Raw genomic sequence first — 17,829 nt, 5'->3', positions numbered from 1 at the left:
GTGTGTGTGTGTGTGTGTGTGTGTGTGTGTGTGTGTGTGTGTGCGTGTGCGCGTGTGCGTGTGTGTGCGTGTGTGCTCGCATTAGGCCGATGCAGTCTGTTACCAGTAGTGAATAACAGCGGGGCTATCTGTAACTCCTGGAAATTAGACCCCACTACGCTACGCTTCCCCCTGAAGGGTTCGCTGCCCTTCGACAAGGTAACTCACAGACACACACACACATTTTTCAACATACTTTTTGAGTGTGTATATACACACACAGTAGTGCATTTCATCTTGGACTAATGAGACTGTACGGAATGTTAGGAAAGTGCCCCATCTAGTGACAAAGCAAAGGTACGACTACACTATCATTTTCCTGTTTTGTCAATAGTGTACAACAATGGGCTCTATTCACAGCAGCCATATTATGAAGACATTCACAGGTGTTACCAATGATACTAATGAAGGCTCTGTTACATTCTGGACAAACAGAGTCAGGGTGCTGATATTGTGCATGTTGGCTCACTGGAAACACTCCAGTGGGTCTACAGTTGGGGTCCAGGGACCCTCTTGGGCTTCCAATGTAACCACACCTGTACGTTCACCAGGACGTTCCATTTTTACACTCACAGAGTTACAGGGGTCGTGGAAACCACTGTGCTAGACTAAATGGAACAGAGCCTTCATTAGTATCATTGGTAACACCTGTGAAAGAAGTGATAATATGGCTGCTGTTTATAGAGCCTATTAAACATGATTTACCATGACATGTCATTGGTTTAAACAAACAACTACACCCTATACGTGTGTTTAATGGAAGCATAATTGATGTTACGACAGCCGTTTGGTCACTGTCTGCCACGTCATTTCTGGTGTGTTGCCGCTTGTTGGACATTCATAGCATCGTAGTGTCTACTGTTAGCCTGGTAAACCGCCCCGGTCGTGTGAAATTACATTTCCATGTGAATTCACTGTCTGCAGAATACACGTGGAAATGTGAATTCCCGCGACCGGGATGCTTTACCAGGCTAGTCCACTGTTGCATACTATAATATTTCCAGAATTGCATTTCACACACTATTAACTCATTCACTGCCAAGGACGTAATAAACATATTTTTTTCCAATTACCAATTCTGCCACGGATGTAAAAAAACGTATTTTTTTATTTTATTTTATAAAAGATCTCACTGTTCTTCATCACTCGCAGTGACTACTTTCACTGTAACTCACCCGGATACGGAAATAACGTCAATCCAAGATTTCCATTTCCGCCCGCTTCCACTTTAACTCTTTCATTGAAACGTCTCTTTCTCGACTTGCCTTTTTATTCCGCCGTGTTGCGCCAGAGGCTCCGTTTTGAAACTGCTGTGAGGGGAGAAGGGAATGTCGCCCATGGAATATTTATTCTCTGGGCCACACGTACGCTGTGTGTTTACCAACAGTCGGACACGCGATCATAAGCCGTGCATCTTTGACCGGGAAATGGCGTGTTACATGGAGCTGCATGAGAAGGGGCTGCCCCGGTTGAAATGTTTGTTGTCTGGGCGACTCAGAGACGCACCCTGTGTGTTTACAAACGATTGGACATGCGATCATAATGAATATCATTTTTTGTGACCTCACCTGTTGAAAGTAAAAAAAAAAAAAACGAAAATTGCTGGTAGTGGGAAAACACAGCCAGAAATTAATCTGGCAGTGAATAAGTTAAGTACCTACTAAGATTTTTTATACATATGACAAGGTATAGTAAATTAGGCTTTAGTCGTGGTTATCATGCAGTCGATAGTTTTAATTTAACTGAGAGTGGACAAGTTGAGCCAAACGTACCCTTATGGGTCTCTTTGGTCCCATTTGTTCACTCTCAGAGTTAATTAACACCCATGATTTTACTGTGCAGTAGCAATGGCCAATAGGTGGTTAAAAACATTTGGGCTGTAAAAATCACAGAATGGGATTTTTTTGTTTTTGTTTTTACTCATAACCCTCTGTATTAAGAGATCATTATTTATCATTATAAAATATGTATTATCTTTGATTTGGGAGCATCAATAAATTCCAACTCACTATAATTCATATGAACTTAGGCACATGAAATTTCTGTGAGAATCAGTGAGAGCATTTTTAAATTGGGATGGTGTGGCTGGCATTCCACTGATGTCATAATATATTCGTTTTGTTGTAATTACTGAAGCCCTCGTGTACATATTACAGCAACATTGTTTATCATCGTTGTTGTGCAGAAACCTTGTACAAAAAACCCCCGTTAATTTTCAGGAAATAGAAAGAAGAAGTTGTGTTCCCATGGATCCAGTGTAGTTATTATTTAGTCACAAGCTCTTGTTTACCCATTAAGACCTGAAGCCGATTCTACAAAATGTAATCTTGTCATCATGTAAAATCCCAACAGTTTTATGAAAAACATATGTTTCTATATCAGTGGTGCTCAAACCTTTTCATGTCAAGGACCCCCAAAATTATATGTATTTGGCCGCGGACCCCACATCTCAAAATATTTGGTTCCATGGACCCCCAGAAGCAAAGAATAGAGTTAAAAATGTTCGCTTTAAGCATATATATTCAAAGATTTGCACACATTTTCTTGATTTTTCAAAAATAGCAGATCTACAAGCTCATAGCGCGGCACTCGGTGCCGCGCTATGAGCTTGTAGATCTGCTATTTTTGAAAAGCCAAAGTGTAAAATAATGCTTTTTAGCTCAAATAAAAAAAGTGACACAGATGCGTTCCAGGTCTAAATGGGTTAATACTCTTCATTGGTTCAATATTTATAACGTGTGTGTGTGTGTGTGTGTGTGTGTGTGTGTGTGTGTGTGTGTGTGTGTGTGTGTGTGTAGGATCTGTTTGAACCTCAGACAGGCCTGTTGCGGTACGTGTTGGAGCAGCCCTACTCCAGAGAGATGGTGTGCAACATGCTGGGACTCAACAAGCAGGTACCATCATCTCCCCTTCATCTCCCCCACACACCACCTGCTACACACACACACACACACACACGTTTGCATTACTATTCTTTTGAGGACATCAGCGGTTTAATACGGTGATTTTATGAATCTACAAAAATCGAAATTTGTTTTGGGGCAATTTTTAACCCTAACCCTAAAACCAAAAATAGCAGATCTACAAGTGTTATTATGAGCTTGTAGATTTGCTATTGCCGGTGCACGACACTGGCATGCAACTTGAGTGTACTGTAAATCAAGCATAAGTCCAACCGTAACCCCTAAACCTACTCTCCAAATGCTTAATCCTTAACTCTTAACCCAACCTGAATGTCCTAATTGGCTCTATGCACAGCAGCCATATTGGACAGAAATTGGGCCCCTTCCTTGCTTCCTTCACAGGTGTTACCAATGACACTAATGAAGGCTCTGTTCCATTTAGTGTAGCACGGTGGTTCTCAAACCTTTTAATTTCAAGGACCCCCGTAACTCTGAGAGTGTAGAAATTTGTACACTCTCAGAGTTACACCCTCTCAAGGAACCATGAGGGTCCCTGGACCACCCTTTGAGACCCACTAGTATTTCTAGTGAGCCAACATGCACAATATCAACACCCTGACTCTGTTTGACCTGAATGGAACAGAGCCTTCATTAGTACAGTATCATTGGTAACACCTGTGAATGAAGTCAGAAGAGGCCCAATTTTTCTCCAATATGGCTGCTGTGCATAGAGCCTATTGTAAACCTAACTCCCCCCAAAACATGTTTTAACCATAAAAAACATTTCACCTGTGAGGACCAGAAATGTTGTCCACATAATGTCTATTTCTCACATTCCACTATACTTGTCAGGACATTTAGCCCTCACAAGTATATTAATATAAGTACACACACACGCACTCTCCTTCCCCGTTCACATGTAGTCCTCCCTCCTCCTCCCTTCATTGTTTGTCCTCCTCCTATCATCTCCTCCACTCCTCTTCCTCTCTGTTCAGCCGCTATCCTCCTCCCCGCATCCCATGTTCCCCCCCCTCCCCCTACACCACTTGATCAATGGCCACGCCCCCAGGTCATTCTCATTGGATACCACTGTGATTCAACGCGAGCCTAGCCGTCTTGTCATCCTCAGCTAAGCTAAGCTAAGCCAAGGTAGCTTGAATTTTTGAGGTTTCTGAACCTTTTGTGTAGAAAAACCTTTGCACACCTTGATTAAACAGTTTAAAAGCAGGTGCGTAGGAGAACCAGTAGACAATATCAACACTGCACAGACTCTACACGACCGGAACGTTCCTTCACGCTAAACTTTACGTGTGGCCGTACGTGAGGTTTCTGAACCAAAACAAACCACACTAACTAAACATTTGTCAGACTGATTTGATTTTGGTCAAATAAATAGAAGTAATCACAATATAACTTAAACCCAGAATATACACATGGTCATTGATGAGAGTGGTGTAGGAGAAATGATGTAACCTCCTCCTTTCCTTTTTCAAACATTTTGTTCATTCCGTTCACTTTCTCTCTACTTCTTCCTCTCTACCTTCTCTCCATTTTCATTCTTCCCTCGTGTTCTTATTCCCTTCTTCAACGTTTCCCCATGTGCAGTGATTCTCAAACCTTTTGTTTTCATTTCAAGGACCCCCAGTTTACTATGCATCATGCCAGTGGTTCTCAACCTGTGGGCCGGGACACCCAGGGCGGTCCCCCAAATGATTTTAGGGGGGTCCCCAGATGACTAGCTTAACGTGCAACATTGTTTTCTCATTCAACAGTAAACAAACCAACATACTGTATAAGTGTACTGTATACAGGGTATCTGCACATTTCCAAAGTGAAAATTTAAGGACTTCTAAGACCTTTTTAATACCTCTAAAATGAAGAAAAGTTAAATACCAAATAGTAAGTCAAATATTCCCTAAGAAAGAGGCAAAAAAAAATTATTTGCAATATTTATTGTAAATATTTATCTGCAAAACCTCAACTCCTACAATTCCATGTGCTTGTCAGGGTGGGGGGTCCCCAGCTCAAATATGGGGGGTCTGTAAAGGTTGAGAACCACTGCAATTTGCCACGGGCCCCCCATAACTCTTGAGAGTGCACTAATGAAACCAAATGGACCCTTACAGGTCAATTCGGTTCCATTTCGTACGCTCTCAGAGTTACCAGTCAATTATCTGGGGACCCCCCCTGGAACTCCCTCAAGGACCCCTGGGGGGGTCCCCCGACCCCACTTTTAGAGAACCACTGCGCTTAATATGAACACCACCCGTAACACAGCTGTGTAAGGAAATGAAAGTAAAGTCAGCCAATCGGGTGGGCTGACCCACAATGCACTGGTGTTGCTCCGTTGAGCTCCTTTCAGTTTCAACTCAGCCCAGAAAGCCAGCTGATTAAAGTCTATATTAGGGGTGCATGCATTGGGTGAAAGGTGACTTGATGATTGAGGGCCGCGACCAGTTGCAGACACGCACACTTGTGCGCGTACAGTTCAATGCTATGAGACATTTGGTATGAGAGGTGAAATAAACCATACAATTTTTGTTTAAGGAGAACCAATAAACCATTTGAAAGTAGAACAATTCAATTTCTAAAGTATATTTAGTAAGTGAAACTATGTAAAAACAAATGTATCTTTTTATTGGGAAAAACTCACTTTCAGCTGTAAAAATGGTGGTCCTTTTACCTATCCATGTTATTGCCTGCAAAGAGTAGCCTACACGATAATAAACAAACAGCATTGATTTACGTTTGGACATTGACGTTAACGTGAAGTCCACACAAGATGGTCACACATTTCGGCAGGTCACCAATTTGGCGGAGGTGATGAGGCAGGATTTTGAGTATTATTGGGATCATTCTGAATACTGTGAAACAGCAGAAACACTGTCCCTGTTGCAGGGACTAAGTGGACATTCCTGTCGGGGACAGGCTTAATGAGGATGTTATAATGAATTATAACATTAAAGTCATACCGTGTAATGTTTTAATTTAAAGCAGCACTATGTAACTTTTTTAAAATATGAATAAAATTCAATTATGTCCAATCTGTATGGTACACAGTACATAACTTATACAATTGAGGTGGTTGTATTTGGTCCCCCTGCTCTTCTATTGAGACTTTAGATGGTCATGCCTCACCTAGACACAGGATCTGACACCTGATGGTCAAGATTAAATTTATCCCCTGGCCTGAGCAGGCAGGGAGGCTCTATTAGCGCAATGGTGAAACCGGGTTCAAATCCGGGGTAGAAGAGGAAAGGTACATAGTGCAGCTTTAAACAACAGCTATTGTTATATATAATCTTTTCTATATTTTATTCATCACTGGTATATTTTTCACAATAACCATTCCTCACAAATCTTTTTTTTTTTAATGAACTATTTTTAGTCGAATCGAGTGTCTCCACCTGGCTGACTCTCGCGCCAAAATGACACAGGCACCACAAATGTACAGAGAATGGTACCTTTGACAGTATGACTTTTAAGTCAAGTCGTCTTTATTTATATAGCACATTAGCACATTTAAAAACAGGAGTTGACCTAAAGTGCTTGGCATTTGGTGATCCATCTGGAGTTATAGGTGCTGTGAGTGATATCTTTGGTTAAAAGGAAAAGTTTATCATTAAAAAGGTTAAAGCTCTATATTCCGATAATAATCATTGCTTTATAGATTGTTCAGTAACAATCAGTAACAGACAGGAGTCTCCCCCATTTCTCTAGCTCTTTAGTAAACAGAAAATAGATTTAGAACTATCCCTTTTAAGTGCTAGGATGTGAGTTGGAGTCTGGAGAGGTGAGTCTTCAGTCTACAGCAGACAATTGGAAGTGGGTCTACAGTTCTGACTGCAATGGGGGGGGGGGGGGGGGGGGGGGGGGGGTTTATTCCACACTTTGAGAACCAGGAGTCGAGGACGTGCGCAGCGGTGTCCAGGGTGTTTTAGGGAAGGCTTGGACAGCATTCTTGTCTTTAGCTGATCTAAGTGAATTATTGGCTTAGGAATGTGACTAAAACTATCTCCATGAATTCAAGTCTCCATGGGATGTGTAATTGATAGAAAATATTTTTTTTTTTGTTGTTGAACTATACCTTTAAGTGAGCATGCTGGGAGGCCGATAAGGAGGGAGTTACAGAGACAGGGAGTCCTCTATTGATCAAACTCTTCTATAGTAATGATTTGCTATGGGAATATAGTTTTTTTTAACACTTATTTGAACAAAAACAATATCACTTACAGCGCCTATTTAACTGCTGCCTGTGTCTCATCAAACATCCTAACCCCATATAGAGCACGGGCCACTGAAGGTTTTGCTATTGAATACAGCTGAAAAGTGCCATCATCACCATCAACCGTCCTCATGCAACCCTGGACCCCACCGTGTGTGTTTTTTTTTAACCCTGACTGGAGTTTAACCACATTAACCCTGGCGTTACAGGCAGAAATATTCCAACACATTGTGAAAGTAGCAGATCCACAAGCTCCTCTTGAGCTTAACCAATCAGAGCTTGTAGATCGGCTATTTTCCGCTTAGAGGTTAACATTTCACCGTCATTCTTTCCCCCCGAGCACACTTGTCTTTCTAAATGAACAGATTCTAAAAGGTCCTTACAAACCGGGACTGTGATGAAGAAACAATCTGACAAAACTCATCAGTGAATATTTCGCATGAAACTTATAATAATTTGGTGATGCCTCATGCACACAGGCGGATGCTTTTTCGACATAATTTTGAACATGAATTAGGGCGCTTCACTACCGCGTAATATTCACATTCTATGTACCTACTCATACCGACACATATCGGCAGTTTAAATTAACGCAATTACAGCCAGCTCCGCTGTTAAATGTTTCACACTAAATAAACAATGACGGTTGTGTAAGGACCTAGGCTCTATGCACAGCAGCCATATTGGAAAGAAATTGGGCCGCCTCCTTACTTCCTTCACAGGTTTTACCAATTATACTAATAGGCTCTGTTCCATTCTGGTCAAACAGAGTCAGGGTGCTGATATTGTGCATGTTGGCTCAATGGAAACACTCTGCTACACCAGTGGGTCTCAAAGTGGGGTCCAGGGACCCTCAAGGTTCCTTGAGGGGGTTCCAAATGGCCCCTTAGGGGTGTGTAACTCTGAGAGTGTACAAATGGTGTGTAACTCTGAGAGTGTACAAAACGGGTCCATTTGTACTCTCTCAGAGTTATGGGGGTCCTTGAAATTACAAAGTTTGAGAACCACTGTGCTACACTAAATGGAACAGAGCCTTAATTAGTATAATTGGTATGGCCTGTGAAGGAAGTAAGGAAGAGGCCCAATTTCTATTCCAATATGGCTGCTGTGCCTATATAGAGCCTATATTGTGAACAAATAACTACACAATCCAGTTTGTTGGTTTAAATGGGCTGAGTTGACTGAACTGAAAGGGCATTTTGTGAACAAACCTGTAGCTTCTTTTAGTCACTATCTCTTTCTCTCTCTCGCTTTTCTTTCTGGTCCTACTTGTCTCTTTTTTTCCCCGTCTTGTCCTTTCTTTATTTTCCTCTCTCTCTCTTTGGTTGCGTGTGGTGTTTGTCTCTCTACCATGTGCTCTCTAGACTCTGAACATTGCCCAGGTATGTCCTTTGTTCCTCTTTCCCGGTCACCTGACTTGCCAACTAACCAGCCCATTGGACGCTTGTTTGTTTTTCCCGCTTCTGTTTTATTTTAATTTTAGATTTTGTTTTATTTTATTGTTGACACACTGGAAAACTGGAGAGAAAAAAAAAGACAATGAAACACCAGAGGGTTTGAAATGAACAAGGCAGGGTGCAATTGAGATCTGACAAAATAATAATTAAGACGTAGAGAGAGAGACATTTAACCCATTAAGACCTGAGATGATTCTTAAAAAATGTTTTCTAAATCCTAACAGTTTTTTGAAAAAAGTCTAAAAAAAAATTCAAGATTTTTCAAAAAATAGCTGATCTACAAGCTCATAGTGCGGCACTCTGTGCCGCGCTATGAGCTTGTATATCTGACATTTTTGAATAGCCAAAGAAATTTAACTGGCACAGATGCGTTCCAGGTTGAATGGGTTGACACCCCTAGGTCACCCTAGAAATCACCCTAGAAAAGGCAATTACAGCAGCAGAAGTGAGCGGATATTAGCCATGATTTAGTTTTACAATTAAACGGGCATGTGAACAAGTACAAAGCTCAGGACAGAGAACGTGTGTGGGACACAAGTCAGAATAAACAAAGTGAAATTGGTGAGTGATGAAACAAGGAAATGAGCAAGACAAAATAAGAACAGGAACATAATAAAATTGATAAATTGGTTCTCTCTCGTGATTGGATGAAATTGACAACCCACCTGTATTTTCTGTTGTATTAAAGAGCTGGAGAGAGACAAGGGGACCCCTGTTACTGAACAGTACCTGTATCATTGCTATATAGAGAGTCTATAGCAATGACTAATATCAGAGCTTTTGGTTTTAACCCCCAACATATCACTTGCCCCACCTCTAAGAAAAGCATAGATAAAATAATAACTTGGTTTAGATCAGATCAGATCAAACCCTGCTTTGGGAGTCTCGAGCCCTCGCTGCACTGCATGTGTGGATGTAGTGTTTGTCACCCCCATCCCGTTTTCTGTTGAGCTGACCTGGACAAATCTAGAACGGCAGTTCTCAAACCTTTTTCATATCGAGGACCCCCAAATTGATATGTATTTGGCCACGGACCCCCCCATCTGAAAATGTTTTGTGCCAGGGACAAACGTGGGCTGGTAGATCTGCTATTTCCGGCAGACTGCTAAGTATAAATTGCGTCATAAAGCATTATGACGGCATCATGGCTCACTAAAATACTATTTTAGTCGACAAAATCAACTGTAGATTTAGTCAACTAAAATCGTATGATATTTAGTCGACTGAAACTAGCCTAAAAGTAAAACATTTCAGATGACTAAAATATGACTAAAGCTAAATTCTATTCAAAAGACTATGAAAACTAAATCAAAATTTGCTCTCAAAATTAACACTGGTGCCATGGCACAAAATCTTTTCAAATGGAGGTCCGCGGACAAATCCATTGTACATTTTGGGGACCTTTTGTTATGAAATGTTTTAGAGAACCAGTGGTCTAGGTGAGTGTGTTTGGAGCTAATCTCGCAAACCGCTGGACAGATTCAGCGCCAAATGTTATGTTCTTTTCACATATCTTTTATACTTTCTAAAGAATTGCACTTTTTTTTAAATTGAAAGTCCATTTGATCAGTGTTATGCCCAGGTCAGCTGATGAGTGATTCTGATTGGCTGTCTGACTGGATGAGGGAACTCTGACCTGTGTCGTGTGATGTTCCTTAGTTGATGAGCCAAATGCATTGTGGGAAGTTTTTGAAATCTGGCCATGAGGAACATTGTTTAGACTGTATGTCTGTCGAGTATATTCCTGTGTTTTGTGTTATGTGTTTAAAGGTGCAGTAAGTGATTTTGTTTTGTTAAAATAAGTGTTATATAGCTCTATATTCTGATGGTAATCATTGTTACAGAGCCTTTGTTCGGTAACTGCAAACTCCCCGTCTCTGCAGCTCTTTAGTAAACAAAATGCATTTTCAGGTCGGGATACCAATTTTATCCAGTCAGGACAGAGAGTTCGTACAGGTTACAGTGAAAATTGGAACTGGAACACTATAACATTGAAGCCGATAAATGGGTACTCCCTCCTGATTGGATGAAATTGCCAACCCACCTGAAAATGAGAGATGGAGAGGTGGGAAGACATCTGTTACTGAACAAACACTCCATAGTGGATATAGAGCTTTAACTTTTTAACCCAAAAAAAAGAGTTTTGTTTTATATCAATTGCAGCACCTTTAATGCATTCATCAGTTATTCTAATGAGAAATGACGATTAATACTTTACCCACTGTTAAGGAAAACCAATCTGATGAAAAACAGATGATGTCCATTGAAATGTACTGTTGAAAATTGGATTGGAAAGTAACCTAATATGCTAGAGGAGCAAACTTATAACTGGAGGTCTCCTGCTAAAATGTAAAAGTGGACACTTGCATGTCCATTCTTACATTTTCAGAGTTAAAGGTTTTTTAAGTTCCTTGATTCAGTATTTAGATATTTGATATTCCTTTTATCAAACACGCCCCCTTCCTATATAAACCCCATTGTAACTTAATTTTACCATAAAGGATTCATTGAAAGCAATTATTTTGCATTATCTTTTGAACTTCTACATCGGCTATTTCAGATGATGATTGTGAACATTATTAAATGCATGGCCTGTTTTCGGCCATAATGCATTACTTATAAAGATTATTGGTGTTTCTGTGTATATTGAAGTTATTTGTCATATCTGAAATTTTTGTTTACAAACCCTAAAAGGCAAACGGAAATGTAATAATATTGACTTCTATTTTCCAATGTTCAATGCCAAAAAAAACACAACTAAATTGTTAAGTGCAATTATTTGTAAGACAGTAACATGTCTTGATGGTGACTTCTCTACTCATGGCCAGTGTTAGAAGTTGTACCCTGTCCCACTCATTCATTTCCAGATACCAACCCACCCCCCAATAGGCTATATGCACAGCAGCCATATTGGGAATGAATTGGGCCCCTTCCTTACTTCCTTCACAGGTGTTACTAATAATACTAATTAAGGCTCCGTTCCATTTAGTGTGGCACAGTGGTTGTCTTATTTTCAAGGACCCCCATAACTCTCAGAGTTACACACCCACCATAAGGGGCCATTTGGGAACCAAAATGGAGTGTTTCTAGTGAGCCAACTTCAGCACCCTGACCAGAATGGAACAGAGCCTTCATTAGTATCATTCATTGGTAACACCTGTGAAGGAAGTAAGAAGAGGCCCAATTTCTTTCCAATATGGCTGCTGTGCATAGAGCCTATTCCCATTTGGCCTTGCATGTGTGTATGCACTGTGCAGTTTTTTTTTAAATATCCTGTGCTGTGCTATTTGAGTTGTTTTGTGGTGACGTGTGATGTCTGATGTGTCCTTGGTGCTCAGGTTAACAGCGGTAGCCAATGTAGAAGAGCCTCCTCCACTCTACTAAAATGTGTATTTAAGTACAGTAAATGAGTACATGTACTTAGTTACTTTCCACGACTGGTGAAAACGTCAAAAAATTGAAATTAATACACAAATGACAGCTCTACAAGCCCACAGCGTGTTACATCGCGATACGTCGTTGAGCTTGTAGATTCACTATTTTCACTAATCATCATCATACAGTTTGAGTATGTAGGGGCTTAAGTGGGTTTGAGAAATGACAGTGCTTTATCAATGGAAAAAAATGACCTTTTACAATGGCTACGGTATGTGTATCTGTGCACAGGTTTAGGTGTTTAACCCTTTGACTTTTGATGGAAAATAGGCTCTGCTCTCAATAGGATTACACAGAAGTATGTAATTAATGCATCCATTCACCACCATGGTTAAGAGTATGAAACTGTCACTTTTCCACCCTGAATACACGGTTACGTTTATGTGTGACCTATGACACAATATAGAAAAGGAAGTTTGAATGGAAAGCAAAGCAGTCCAACATGATACAGGGGTACAAATCCATGATGCATATTGGGACTTTTGTATCATGTTGATATTGAGTGACAATCTTGCGCCTAGAGTTAAGTGTCAGTGCCTGCTCTGCTCATCTCTCTTTCTCTCTTTCTCTTTCGCTCGTCCTCCTCTCCTTTTATACTTTCGCCCTCTTCATCTGTTCATCCCTTTCCCTCGACTTCGAGCCGAGTCGGGCGACTGGAGGAAGATGTATTTATGGATTAAAGTCCTCAATCTGACTGATTTCAGTATATATATGTATTTTTTCCAAATCTGCTGCAGCGTGTTATAGTTTACTTAAGTAACTTTACAAACTTTTAGGGATGATATTGGCTTTTTTTGTGCTGATATCCGGTTTTCCGATATTGTCCAACTCTTAATTTCCCAATAGGCTCTATGCACAGCAGCCATATTGGACAGAAATTGGGCCCCTTCCTTGCTTCCTTCACAGGTTTTACCAATGACACTAATGAAGGCTCTGTTCCATTTAGTGTAGCACAGTGGTTCTCAAACTTTTTAATTTCAAGGACCCCCATAACTCTGAGAGTGTACAAATGGAACCAAATGGACCCGGGAGGGTCCATTTGGTTCCATTTGTACACTCTCAGAGTTACACCCTCTCAAGGAACCATGAGGGTCCCTGGACCGCACTTTGAGACCCACTAGTATTTCTAGTGAGCCAACATGCACAATATCAGCACCCTGACTCTGTTTGACCAGAATGGAACAGAGCCTTCATTAGTATCATTGGTAACACCTGTGTAGGAAGTCAGAAGAGGCCCAATTTTTCTCCAAAATGGCTGCTGTGCATAGAGCCTATTGTGATATCAACCAATACCGATATACGTATGCAGGCTTTTTTCACCAAAACCAAACCAAATTCTATTGTGCTGCCCCACTGGATGCATTCATGAACGCAACCAGGCTTTCCATATGTTAACATCCTCTGTGCAAAATAAGAGAACCACTCAGACATACAATTTGGATCTTAACCCATTTAGACCGGGAAAGAATCTGTGTCATTTTTAAAGAATTATTTGGCTATTCAAAAATAGCAGATCTGCGAGCTTGTAGATCTGCTATTTTTGAAAAAATCAGTGAAAATGAAAGTTTGTGCAAATCTTTTGAATATAAATATATGTTTTAAAGGGAACGTTTTTACAAATGTCTTCTAAATCCTAACAGCTTTTTTTGAAAAACGCATGTTTCCATATCAGTGGTATACAAAATTATATGTAATTGGGCCGCGGACCCCCATCTCTAAATATTTCGTAATAGGGATCCCCACAAGCAAAGATTGGAGTCAAAAATGTTCCCTTTAAAAGTATACGTACATTCAAATATTTGCTCACATTTTCACGACATAAAAAGAAAAAGTAGATCTACAAGCTCATGTGCCGCGCTATGAGCTTGTAGATCTGCTATTTTTGAATAGCCAAAGAAATCTCAACATGACACAGATGCTCTCCCGGTCTTAATGGAATAAGTGGGGGGGGGGAGGGGATATTATCGAACATCTCTACAAACTTTGCTTTCTATCTCCAACCCTCCTTTTTCCCCCTCTCTCTCCCCTTTCCCCATCCATCCATCCATCCACGCTCCTCATCTCACGGCTCTCTCCTCTCCCTCTCCTCCTCCTCCCCTTTGCGTCTCCTCCTCCTCCTCCTCCCCAGCATAAGCAGCGCTGCCCGGTGCTGGAGGAGCAGCTGGTGGACCTGGTGGTGTACGCCATGGAGCGCTCAGAGACGGAGGAGCACCTGATCGACGCCGACATCGGCGGCACCAGCCAGCTGCTGTGGCAGCACCTCTCCTCCCAGCTCATCTTCTTTGTGCTCTTCCAGTTCGCCAGCTTCCCTCACATGGTGCTCTCCTTGCATCAGAAGGTAAAGGTGTAGCTAGGCCAGGGGTTGTGGTTAGTGTTGGAAAAGTTACTCAAAACCAGTAATATTAGACCTACCTCAGGTGTGCCAAATTAGGCTAAAACCAGACTCCGCCCACCACTAAGTGAAATGATTAGAACCACAGGGTCCAACTCCACCCACTCCCAACAAGAGAGTGAGAGGATTTTCTACATACCTACTACTTGTTACTTGTTTAAAAAGTAATAGTGTTACTTTACATACTACATACCCTGCCAAAAGTAACTTGTTACTTATTACTTAATTTTTTTTTCTCGCCCCCTGTAATTGCATCCTTTCTCCCCAAAAGTCATTAGCAGTTGAAAGTTCCTTCTTCTTACCAACACACAATTAGCAGCGGACAACAATGTTCTTCAAATCTTTGGTCCGGACAAAATCAGAATAATGACAATATTTCCAAGTAGGAAACGTAACGGTGCCGGTGTCTCCTCCTTGTTTGTTAAGTCTCTCGCAGTCTGTGAGTCTCACACTAACACTAGCCCCTGTTTGATCCGGTTTAAGGCCCGCCCTTCCGCATCCGATAATTCACTTGTACAGACAAGTGCGCATCGTTTCCGTATCCGCTCTAGGGTCTAGACCTAGACCGGATCAGCAACCTGCAAAGCAACTCGATATCAACCTAGTCTACCATTATATCAACGGACCAAAAACAACACAGGATCAAATAAAAACACTCAAGCCCACAGTACCACCAAGGCTCGTGAAAATAGTAACTAGTCACTTTTGGAAAATAGTAATTGTAATATGTATTACTCAAAATGTGTATTAGTATTTTGTTCCAATGCTCGACGCCAAAAACACGATTAAACCGTTATTAAAAAATATTTGTATGACAATTAATTATCAAGTAAAATGTCTGACAGCCCTAACCCGATGTTGGTTTTGCTCTCTCTCTCTCTCTCTCTCTCTCTCTCTCTCTCTCTCTCTCTCTCTCTCTGTCTCCCTGCAGCTTGCTGGCAGAGGTCTGATCAAAGGCAGGGACCATCTGATGTGGGTCCTACTGCAGTTTATATCAGGGAGTATACAGAAGAACGCCCTGGCTGACTTCCTGCCTGTCATGAAACTCTTCGACCTGCTCTACCCCGAGAAAGAGGTATTTGTGTGTGTGTGTGTGTGTGTGTGTGTGTGTGTGTGTGTGTGTGTGTGTGTGTGTGCATGTGTATTTTTGATATTATCCCCCCCACACTCGCGTCACAAAATGACGTAGGCACCGGATATACGTTTCTTTATGTATTTCAACATAAATACAGTTTCTGACAACATGTTGTGTCCTAAACATCCTCAGGTGTTTCTATAGTTTGTGTTGCCCAGTGGTTCTCAAACTTTTTCATGTCAAGGACCCCCAACGCGGACCCACACCTGAAAATATGTGGTGCCAGGGACCACCAGAAGCAAAGATTTGTGTTAAAAAATGTTCGCCTTTTAAAAAAAAGTGCACACATTTTCCAGATTAAAAAAAGAAAATAGCAGATCTACAAGCTCATAGCACGGCACTTGGTGCCACGCTATGAGCTTGTAGATCTGCTATTTTTTAATAGTAAAAGTACGAAATATAAGGGGCATAAAGGGGTTAAAATAATTGTGACGCTTTATTAACTAATTTAGCTGGGGACACCCCTGGAACCCCCTCCAAGGACCCCTGGGGGTCCCCGGACCCCACTTTGAGAACCAATGATGTAGACAAACTGTATTACAAACTCTGTTTCTCCCTCCCTCCCTCCAGTGTATTCCAGTGCCAGACATTAACAAGCCCCAGTCGACTCATTCCTTCGCCATGACCTGCATCTGGATCCATCTGAACCGCAAGGCCCAGAACGACAACTCCAAACTGCAGATACCCATCCCACACTCTCTCAAGCTACACCACGAGTAGGTATCCCCTGGATATAGGTGTTCCCTAGATACAAGCATGTATGCCCCAGATTCAAGTAGCATTCGCCCCATACAAGATAATAGTGTTGTCAAACTAATCTATGAAGCCATCATAGACGCTTTTTTGGTGGATTCCCAGCGTTAGAAAGAACTCAAGCAGCAGTGTTCCTATTCAACCGCAGTTCACGTTCTCTTGTCTCTCATCCAGTGTTGATTTTCTCGACTAAAACTATGACGAAAAATGTTTGTCGACTACCTTTTTTCACTGACTTAACATAAATAAAAACTAATCGTAATAAAAACTAAGCTACGATGACTAAAACTAAGACGTCAAATAAAAACTAGACTAAAATGTTAGGGAGGGTCGTTTTATGTTTGGTTCCGTCCAGGTCTTGCGCTCTGTAAAATAGCCAAGCTCACAACGCGTCACGCTGCGACGTGTTGTGAGCTTGTAGATCGGCAATTTTCAGCATGCAACCAAGTCTAAAAATCTGCTATTACGACGCCATCAAGGCACCGGGAAAATACATTTTAGTCGACTAAATCAACTGTAGATTTAGTCGACTATAATCTTATGATATTTAGTCAACTAAAAGTAGACTAATAGTAAAACATTTCAGATGACTAAAATATGACTAAAACTAAATGGAATTTCATTCAAAAGACTATTACTAAAACTGAATCAAAATATGCTGTCAAAATCAACACTATTCTCGTCTCCCTCCAACCTCTCGCTTCAGGTTCCTGCAGCAGTCTCTGCGTAACAAGACCCTGGGCATGTCCGACTACAAGATCGCCCTGCTGTGCAACGCCTACAGCACCAACAGCGAGTGCTTCACGCTGCCCATGGGCGTCCTGGTGGAGACCATTTACGGCAACGGCTCGCAGAAGATCAACCTGCCCGGCACCAACTGTGTGGCGTCAGGCGCCGTCACGCCCCTACCCATGAACCTGCTGGACTCTCTGACCGTACACGCCAAGATGAGGTACATGTGGATGGATGTAGATACGATCACAAGTCACGATTACAAATTTAAGTTGGCGATTAATTGTAACTCAAATAATTGCGATTAACGATTTAGTTGAGTTTGGCATTGGACATTGGAACATGTGAAGCCTTTTAGGCTTCGTTAACACATTCAGTGCCAAAGTCTTTTAACTCATTCAGTGCCAATGAAATAAAAAAGTAATTGAGAACTGTGCCAACCAAAAATACATAGTAAAAAAAAAGTGCTCAGGAGCCGAGATACAGCCTTTTTCAGTAATAAGTTAATCAAGAAGTGAATGGAGCAGCAAATCTTCAAATGATGATATCTTGGGTTCACCCGTTTATGGCTCGTTTTCACCACGGTAAAACCTTTTTTAAAGACCTCTTTCTCAAGATCCTATCATTGGGAGCGGACGGAAGTGACGTTTTTTGGACTGGATTCACATCCGTCCATTCCATTTTACAGGGTCCTAGGACCATTCCTAAGTTGCGTTAGAGCGCCCCTTGTGGAAAAATACAAAAGATTTTTAAAAAAT

General features: G+C 41.3%; 2 protein-coding genes across 2 annotated transcripts in view; one reads left to right on the top strand and one right to left on the bottom strand.

The window, feature by feature from the left end:
- med23 (mediator complex subunit 23) overlaps nucleotides 1-17,829 on the top strand; it is a 46,758-nt gene that overhangs the window by 8,442 nt on the left and 20,487 nt on the right. The window contains exons 9-14 of the mRNA XM_084081543.1: nucleotides 86-198; nucleotides 2,838-2,933; nucleotides 14,188-14,397; nucleotides 15,383-15,526; nucleotides 16,157-16,302; nucleotides 17,046-17,291. Of these exons, the coding sequence (XP_083937669.1) occupies nucleotides 86-198; nucleotides 2,838-2,933; nucleotides 14,188-14,397; nucleotides 15,383-15,526; nucleotides 16,157-16,302; nucleotides 17,046-17,291 (955 nt within the window). The remainder of the gene's footprint in view (nucleotides 1-85; nucleotides 199-2,837; nucleotides 2,934-14,187; nucleotides 14,398-15,382; nucleotides 15,527-16,156; nucleotides 16,303-17,045; nucleotides 17,292-17,829) is intronic.
- The window catches only part of LOC311062531 (C-C motif chemokine 4-like), a 405,685-nt gene that overhangs the window by 382,263 nt on the left and 5,593 nt on the right, over nucleotides 1-17,829 (bottom strand). The window lies entirely within an intron of this gene.

The sequence above is a fragment of the Gymnoscopelus microlampas genome (genome assembly GCF_963454915.1).
Source record: "Gymnoscopelus microlampas genome assembly, chromosome: 16".
Taxonomy (NCBI): domain Eukaryota; kingdom Metazoa; phylum Chordata; class Actinopteri; order Myctophiformes; family Myctophidae; genus Gymnoscopelus; species Gymnoscopelus microlampas.
The sequence above is the reverse complement of the archived record's forward strand: the minus strand, read 5'-3'. Positions and strand labels throughout refer to the sequence as shown.